This window comes from Pteropus vampyrus, unplaced genomic scaffold (assembly GCF_000151845.1).
Source record: "Pteropus vampyrus isolate Shadow unplaced genomic scaffold, Pvam_2.0 Scaffold109, whole genome shotgun sequence".
Lineage (NCBI taxonomy): Eukaryota > Metazoa > Chordata > Mammalia > Chiroptera > Pteropodidae > Pteropus > Pteropus vampyrus.
In genome coordinates this window covers 4,766,809-4,776,540 of record NW_011888890.1, presented here as the reverse complement: position 1 = coordinate 4,776,540, position 9,732 = coordinate 4,766,809, and the positions used below count along the sequence as shown (strand labels likewise).

General features: G+C 39.0%; 1 protein-coding gene across 1 annotated transcript in view; it reads right to left on the bottom strand.

Annotated features, from left to right (window-relative positions):
• ADAMTSL1 (ADAMTS like 1) overlaps positions 1-9,732 on the bottom strand; it is a 409,445-nt gene that overhangs the window by 80,822 nt on the left and 318,891 nt on the right. Inside the window, exon 23 of the mRNA XM_011365360.2 lies at positions 5,575-5,709. Within this exon, the coding sequence (XP_011363662.1) occupies positions 5,575-5,709 (135 nt within the window). The remainder of the gene's footprint in view (positions 1-5,574; positions 5,710-9,732) is intronic.

Below are 9,732 nucleotides of genomic sequence, written 5' to 3'. Positions count from 1 at the left end.
AAAACAGCCAGTAAACTTTTGACATCACTTTTGGCAACATTTTCTTGGAAATGACGCCCTGGGAAAAGGAAAAGAAAATTAAAAAAAAAAAAAAAAACAAATGGGACTATATCAAACTAAAGAATATTTGTATAGCGAAATAAGTTATCAACAAAATGAAAAGACAACTGACTGAATGGGAGAAGATATTTGCCAAGGATACATCCAATAAAGAGTTAATATATAAAATTTATAAACTCATACAACTTAACACCAAAAAAATAAACAATCCAGTTAAAAAAACGCACAGGGGAGCTGAATAGACACTTCTCCAAAGAGGACAGGTGACTAATAGACATATGAAAAGATGCTCAATATTATCAATCATCAGAGAAATGCAAATTAAAACAAAAATGAGCTATCACCTTACGTCTGTCAGAATGGCTATCATCAATAAATCAAATGTTGATTAGGATGTGGAGAAAGAGAACTCTTATTCACTGTTGGTAGGACTGTAAATTGGTGTAGCCGCTATGGAAAACAGTATGGAGCTTCCTCAGAAAATTAAAAGTAGAATAACCATACAACTCAGCAATTCTACTTCTGGGTTACTTATCTGAAGAAATCCAAAACTCAAAGTTGAAAAAATATATGTACCTCTATGTCCACTGCAGCATTATTTACAATAGCCAAGATATGGAAGCAACCTAAGTGTCCATGGATAGACAAATGGATCAAGAAGATGTGGTGTGTGTGTGTATATATATATATATACACACACACACACACACACACACAGACACACACACACACACACACACACACACATACACACAATGGATTATTACTCAGCTGTAAAAAGAATGGCATCTTGCCATTTGTGACACCATGAATGTACCTATAGGGTATTATGTTAAGTGAAACAGGTCAGACAGAGGAAGACAAATACTATTTGATTTCACTTATATGTGAAATCTGAAAAAAATAAATGGGCAAACAAAATGAAAACAAACTCACTGATACACAGAACAAATTAATGGTCAATAGATGGGAGGGGGTTGGAAAATGGGTGAAAAAGGTGATGGGACCAAGAAGTACAAATTGGCAGTATAAAAGAAGTCAAGGGGATATAAAGTGCAGCATAGGGAATATCTTCAATAATATTGTAATAACTATGTATGACGTCAGATGGGTACTAGGCTTATTGGGGTGATCACTTCACAAATTATATAAATGTCTAATCATTATGTTGTAAACTGAAACTAATATAATACTGTATGCCAACTGTAATTGAAAAAAATCAAATTTTAGACTACATTTTTTATTGTAGGTCAATTATATCTTAATAAGGATATTAAAACATATAAATATGTACTTTACCTTATAAATAAATAAAATAGAATACATATCAAAATAAAGTACTTGAACAGTCAATTCATAAATGAATGTAATGACTGATAAATATCAAAAAACCAAAAATATCAAAAAATCATAATCAAAGGAATAAAAATTTAAAATGACACCATTTTTTCATATTGTATTTTATACTATTGTGTATTTACCAATTAACATGGTAAATGTAAAAACCCTTGGTCATACCTAGTGTTGATAATATTTTGGGGATATGAGAATCCTCATACAGTGTTGGTGGACATACAAATGGGTAAAATTTTTTTGGAAGGCAATTTGACAACATATAGCAAAAACCTAAAACACACAAAACTTTGACACAATAATTCCACTTCTAGATATTGATGTACGGGGATGTACACAAGAATTTGGGGATAAGAACATTTACCATATTTTTATATTAGCCGAAGACTGCAAAGTACCTAAAAGTTTAATATTAGAAAATAGGTTGAATAAGATATGGTACCTCTTACCCATACAGCCATCAAAAATAAAACTATAGAAGAATATTTAGAGACATTGCAAGATGACTGTCATATAATATTTGGTGAAAAATGTTATAAGAAGTATATAGAGTATGATTTCATTTTAGACAAAAGATATGTATAATGTGTATATTAATGGTTAGGAAAAAGATATTGACATTGGTTATCTTCAAGCTAATTGTTTTCATTTTATATAGTTTTCATTTTCTTTGTTTTGCTTCTATTTTTAATTGTTCCATAATGAAGATGTATTGCTCTTATAATAAAAACTCCAATAAAAGTTATTTTTCAAAAAATATCAATGCTAATGCCCTATAAATGATAATGTGATAAAAATATTTAACAGAAGGCTGCAAAAAGGTGTAGGTGCTGCAGGGAGCCCTGAGATGCTGCTGCTCTAAATAGTGGAGCCCTGTGACCTGGACCTGGACCACTAAAGGTGGGGGCATGGGCTCTGCCCTCCAGAGCAGTTTAGGCCTCCCTGAAGAAAGCACAGCTGTAAAACAAGCATGAAAAACTTAGCACCTGTCTTGCCTAGGACAACAGATCCAGCTAGGTTGGGTCCACACTGCATGGCAGACCCCTCCACTGGGCATTTTCCATGTCTATGTCATGTAGAAAAGAGTGTGAGAGGAACCAGTGACTCACTAGACCCAGGTGTTCATTTACAGTTATGGAAAGTGATGCCCAGATGGGCCCATGCATGTGTCACTTAATCAACATTCCTTCTTGAAAGCTACAACAGTGGCTTGAAGTGAAATCTATGCCAGAGTATCTGATAACTAAAATAGCCATTTCTGGAATACTTACCTACTGGGACTCTTGACATGTGAGCCTTAACAGAGAAGAGTTAGCTCTGATATATGGCTTCAAAAACCCAGAATCTCACTGCCTCCCTTCTTCCCATGAAAACATGATAATGAAGGTCCATGACTTTTTGTCTCTGTGCACAGAACCCTGAAGTTCTCTGAATCTATTGCAGTCAATTAACCTTATAGAGGGGAGAAATACATACACAGGAATCTCACCATTCACTGGCTACAACCCGGTTGGCAAATGGCTTTTATCTTATATACCAACTGCCACCATGCTTGGTGGGAATGTTATAATAAATTCCAAGGCAGTGAGTGCCTGGACTAAGTGAAAAAGGATGTCATGATTGAACAGAGATATCTTGGCTGTGAAGGGGAGATTAACAGTATTTTTATCACATATTTCCATCCTGCTCTAGAACATTTCTTACCCTCAAAATAGGATTTTTTCATTAAATCTCTCCCACTAGTGATACCTCTAACAAAATAGCAGATTAACTCTTTCAAATACTACTGTTACTACATCATTCTCCCACTTAGAAACCTCTAAAGGCCTGTCCACATTTCCCACATAGTAAATCTACTTTCTTAGTCTAATAATCAAAATCCTTCACAATTTGATGCCATTTCCTGTTCTAAGTTCTCAGCAATCCTAGACAGAATCGCTTCCCTGACCTATTTCTTCTACCCAGAGCACAAACTCAGGTCTAAAAGAATCACCTATTGGAGCCAGAGATGAGAACAACTGAACTAAGAGATCAAGAGGAGTCCATAGCTGGGAGGTTCAAGCTGAAGGTGGGTGTTAGAAATCTTGGGGTATGGGTCCAGGCAAAATCTGAGTAGACAAGCTCTAGCTGAGTTTTGCTCCTTTTGATGGCCTAATTTCTATCCCAGTTTAGCTGCCCATCATCAGTTTTAAAGCAGTGGTATTTTACAGCTGTTGCTGAACAGACACAATACATAGCCCACAAATTTTCATCTCTGAGCTTATGGCATCTTCTTACCTTGAGTGCCTGTTTCCCTTCCTTTCTGCCTATTTGAATCCCACCCATCTTTCAGCGCTTAGCTCCAAAGCATCAAGGCGAGGTCGGGGTCTGTTTCAAATGACCTACTTCTCGGAGTCCTGATACTTGACATCATACTCTAATTCATCTCTGCAATTTCACATAGATCTTTCCTAGTTCTACCGTGTTGTTGAGATAGTGACATTCACCACTGGAGTTCATTTTGCCCATCCAGTTACATTCAGGGACTTTATGGATACTGACTCGCTGTCTCATTCAAATGGAGCAGTCTGGTTGTGAACTGGTGTATTAAGGTGTCTCTTAACTGTTAGATTTAAACATTAGTCTAAGGTAATAAAGCACCATAAACTAGCAATAAAATGCAGCAATATAAAGCACAATAAATTCTTATTGCCCATGGCTAAAATCAGACAAAATAGTATTCCAGAAGAAGGGAGAAAGTAAAGCTATCATGAAAAAATATAAGCAGGTTAACTTTTCCAGCATGCTGAATGGCACCTGAGTGTGAACTTAAAAACACACAATTGCTGTATATCCTGCTAGTGAGTGGGCTGATTAATAGTTGTAACAATCTCTCATAGTGATGAGCCTAAAATAAAAATTCACAATGCACACATCTAGTTTAGAATAAGTTTACCTTTTATAAACAAAAGAAAATATGCAGTTTGAAACCTAAGAATTCTGATTAACATGATGTGGCAAAACCCAATGCCAAGCTCGTATAAGTTATAGGAAATAGAATAGGACTACTTGTTACTATATCTTTGTCTTATTTTTACCCAGATCAGAAAGAGAAATATCAGAAGCTTTTTCCATATGCCCATTTACTATAAACATCCTTTGCTAATTTCAGGTGATAATGAAAACTGATACTCTTTCTGTGCTATAATGCTAAACATATCAGTCTCTGTGGCCATGTTGATAAAGACTTTGCTAGTATGACTGGGATCTCATCGGCATCCTGGTTTGGTGGGGACAAGAGTAGGAAAACTTTTAACTTTGAACCAAAGAGATAATTTCAACAGTCATTATCAACATTCTGGACCATCTAGAGTTAGCAGGAAGATTTTCTCCATTTTGTAGGCCTGGTTTTTTTTTTTTTTTTTTTTTAAGGCCCTTGAAGGCAGAAGAATTCTTCTACTTCACACCGACCATCCCCAGAGGTCACGCTGGGAATGTAGAGGTTCCTCTGGCATCTCCATGATTTTAGTGTGAGGGACCTAGGATTTGGGTGGCCTTGTGCAACTCTCCACTACCAGAGGGCACCAGCCATGTGAGCGTGAACTTGGTGAAGGTTCCCTATGATAACACCAGAAAAGTCACACCCGGTGAAGCTATTTAAACACTTGCTTTGAGGAGTCTGTCTAGATTGGGTTCAGGCCTACCTATAGAAGGCTGGCTTAAATAGAATTGTCTGATTTTGGAGGATGCTGATATTTTTTTTTTCTTGAAAGCTGATTACAGCTCTAGTTTAGTTGGGAGAAGGTCATGGGGGGAATACTGGGGTATAGTTGGCAAGAAGTGAGGAGATACGGGAGCTGTTCTTTACTGCTCTGTTCTTAACTCATTGTTCAGTGAGTCCATCTGATTTAGAAGACCTGGACTGTGGAATTAGGCCAAGAGGATTCAGAAAGGAGCCACGTTGGAATCTAGACAAGCTAGAGTCCAGACTAAGAACTGCACTCACCTCATATGTAAAGTCAGCCAAGTTTCCATTGGCGAGTCTGGATTCTGTAGACAATTTAGTGATTTCCTGTTGGCCACCCCTCACTGCTGCCTCCTTCCCACCTGCAAGCAGTCACCCATCCATAAATCCTGTCCAGCCCTGGACTTCTGCCCAATGTTCCAGAGGGTTGGACTCACCAAGGAGAGCGGAATTCCCAGGATCCAGGACCAGCTGTGTTCCCAGAGGAGATGTCAGCACTGAAGGCAAGTTTGGTCCAGTGGCGGAAAGCAAGGCTCTGATGTCTTCCAACTGCGTGGGGACTTGCGGGGGATCTATGAGAAGGCAAATGGTGAATCAGGCAGGTTAAAGCACAAAGGCTATATTAAGCGGAGAGAGAGGTGAACATGCATGTAAATGTGTCTGTGTATGAGGCAGGAATTACTCTTGTTGCCTTTTTAACAACAATTTTTCCTACAGAGAAGGTGTGCCTACAAAGGTGAGTCTGAATTTCAGAGTTAACATTTGATGCCTGAAACAGTAAGGTCAGTAGTGAGAATCAGGCATGTTGATTCCAGGATCTTCCTTACTAGTACCACTTTATACCACAGTACCACTGGGTCCCAATAAATGCGTAGGTAAATTAAATCATATTATAAAGACACTTTACAAAAAGCCAACACTTCTTCAGCGTTCACTAAATGCCAAGTCCTGTACTAGTTTCATTTCTTTTTTCATTTAAAACATCCTGTAGAGGGAGGCACTTTGTCATTGTTCCCACAGACAGGGATATACCCCAGGAATTCTTATTTAAAAGGAGCCTTTTAAATAAGAGTGGCTTTTTATGAGGAAAAGGTCCATTTATGAAACTGAGATAATCTGATTTATGGTCTAAATTTTTTATGACCAATAGGACAGATAAGCAGGATAGGGATGATCTGCTATTTAAAATCTGATAAGGAGTCAGGGCTGACGTCATCAGGGGTCACAGTGAACCAGAGCCAAAGTGTCAAAAGTGGGAAATACAGTAGCTTTCTTTTCATTTCCACTGGACAAATAAAGAGGCAAGCGCCTAGCGAACCCAGTGGTGGGATGATCCCACTTTCTTCTGGAAAAGCAGCAGAATCTTGTTCCCCTGCTTCCTTCATCTTCTGACACACTGCAATTCACAGTCCCAAGGCCAACTTCCACCCTTTTCTCTAGAGCCCTTTTGGAACAGGAGAGAAACAGGAGTGTCGTTTTTATAATTGCTGACCATTTCAATAGCATTCAGTGAGGCCTGCTATGTGCTTGTCACCTTGTCAGCTAGGGCAAATGAATCATGATGGTGCCAGAGTTTACTTCAGAAACATATTTTTGTCTACTGTGCCTTGGAATGCAAAAGAAAACAATGATGGCCTTGATATATATACTTTAAAAATTACAAATACATTATATATTACATAATATATAATTTAAAAATATTCTTTATATGGTATAGAGTAAAAACATCACATTTGGGTTCAGGAACCCTCAGTTTGAGATGTGGTTCTGTCACTCACTAACTTGGGCAGGTCACTTATTCCCTTTGAACCTGTTTCCTCATCTATAAAATGGAACCTTTCTACTCTAAAACACTATGGTTTTAGCAATCGATGGTAGGAGTTTCCTCAAACCTAGATTCTCTTCCTCCCTTCCTTCTTAATGTTCCTTTAAGAACACTGAAATTGAATATCGAGGGAAACAGAATTCCTTTAAGAATATTAAAACTCAGGAAGCCTTTGCGTATTTACTAAAAACTAAAAGAGTTAGGTTATGTCCTATCTCTAAAACCATCAAACTCCTTGGTGCAAATGTCAACACCTTCTCACGTCCTCACAGTTTCTATTTTATTTTTCTTTTACAGTGCCTGTCCATTTGGTCTTTGTATGGAAACTGTAAATTCTTCAAGGGGAGAGGTCTCCTCTTATATTTATCCTAAAGCTCTACATGGAACTTAGTGAATATTCTACACTTAATGAATATTCACCTAGCGGCTATGTGAGTAAAAGTCTGTCTCATTACACTTCAAGTCTCCATGCTATAAGTTAAGTCACAGAACTTGGCATGAAATCCCAGCTTTATACACAAAATCCCTGGTTTAAAAATTAAGTCACATTTTTTGGCTGATTAAAAAAGTAGACACTACTTCTACATTCACAAACGACCTATAAAACTAATGAGCTTTGATTAATAAACCAAGACTTCTGATCAAGAAAAGCCCAAAACTTAAGAGTCTAAATCATGACTTTTTTCTCATCAACTTTGATTAAAATGGGAAGATGCTGTGCTCTTCAAACCCTGTGTTCACAGTCACACTGTATTAGAGTTGGAATGCTGTGAGAAGTGGCTCCCAGAACATATCCACTTCATTGGCAAAGCTACAGTAGCAGCTACACATCCTAGGCTTTCATCTCTGTAGCAGAGGCAACAAGGAAGGGTTATTAGGGAGGAAAAACCCACAGTAAGCACCATTACTCAGTGTGGGGCAATAGTCTCTGGGTCTCAGTCTCCAGACTAGCAGCTCAGCTGGATGAAACCCAACACAAAACAAATGATATCCTACATTGAGCTGATTTTCTGTGACTTCCTAAGATGACTGGAGGTTTATGCAGCCACTGGTGAGATGAAAACCCATATGGGCTTCTCTGAAATCTGAGTGAGCAAGGGCTAGAGACCTTATGCTTTATTATATCATCAATTTGGGGTATAAAAATACAAGTATTAAGTTTAATTACTTTTCCCTGAGGAAGTCCATGGTATATAATTAGACATATTTCTCATATTCTTCCTTTTCATCTTAGAATGATAGCTTTTTCTTGGTGAACGAGTTAGCATAAATGCTCTAATAATTGCTTTTTTAAAACTGTAAGACAACCTCACATTCTGTGGGGAAGAGACGCAGAGGGTCCCTAGACCAGGGAACAAAATGGTTATAGCTTGCAACATGGCTGAGTCTAACACTGGGCAATAGCAGGTGTTGGATGTGTCCCAGCAATTGTTAGTTTTAAACATCTATTTTATGACAGGAACTGTGTTAAACTTTTTACTCGGGGGTTCTTATGTTTGGGAGTGCTCTAGTCTGAATGTTTTTCTTCCCCAAAATTCATATGTTGAAATTATAAACCCCAAAGGTGATGGTATTAGAGAGGTGATTAGGTTATGAAGAGATTCGTGCCCTTATAAAAGAGACCCCAGAGAGCTTGCTTGCCCTCTGCCACATGAGAACACAGCAAGAAGTCACCAGTCTGCAACCTGGAAGAGGGCCTTCACAGAACGTGACCATGCTGGCACCCTGATCCTGCACTTCCAGCTTCTAGAAGTGTGAGAAATCAATTTCTGTTATTTATAAGTTACCCAGTTTGTGGTATTTTGTTATAGCAGCCCAAATGGACTGAGGGGGTACAAGTGCGGACTTCACTCGACTACGAACTTCCCACAATTACATAAAAAATCTTGCATGTATGAATTTTTCGGGAGGGGTTAATCTATAGTTTTCATCTGATTCTCAAAGAAACCCTTAACACAGGAGTTAAGAATAACTGCTTTACTCCTGTCACCTCTATCTGAGGCCTACCCTTTCACCAATGTGGGCATCCTTCCTGTTTTGCAGGTCTCCACAGGAAGACCAGAATCTAAGCTTAGCAAGGTTAAGTAACTCGCCCAAGGTCACACGGTAAGTGGTGGAGCCAGGGTTCAAACTAATGTCTGCCTGGCCCCAAGCCTGAGTTCCTTCTATTGGAAGATATTAAGGTGGGGAGAAGGGAAGGAATATTGATTTTACCTTTATGTTCTTAATTGGATCAGGGAAAAGAGGAGGTGCAGGGTGAGTTAGACAGTCACCCCCAACGGGGTCCACCAGGGGCAGCCAGCCTCGAGGTGTTTACCTAGGATCAGAAGCTGAGTGTTCTCGGTCAGCTCTCCATGCACATTGGCTGCTCTGCAGGAATACAGGCCCTGATCTGAAGAAGACACATTTGTGAGCAGCAAGGAGCCCTCGTGCAGATGGTGAGGGGAGCCCAGTTTGCTTTTATTCCTGAACCAAGTGACTTCAGCTTCAGGCACACCTAGGAAGAAAAAAAATAAACTCATCAGCCAAACACATTCAGGTGACTCTGGATGCATTTATAACTTCTTGGCGAGCATTCCCGGGGGCCGCTCGGCAGGAAGCATCTGCCTGGGCGTCTTCTACTATCCTTTGGCCAAACTAAATAATGCGGCAGACCTCTCAGTTGTCTGGAGGTTTTTTGCCTTTTCAGACTTACACTGATGAGGCAGGAAGAGGGAGGCCAGTTAAAAAAAGATGAAGCAGGCAGCTGGTAAAGGGTACTTGCAGAGGT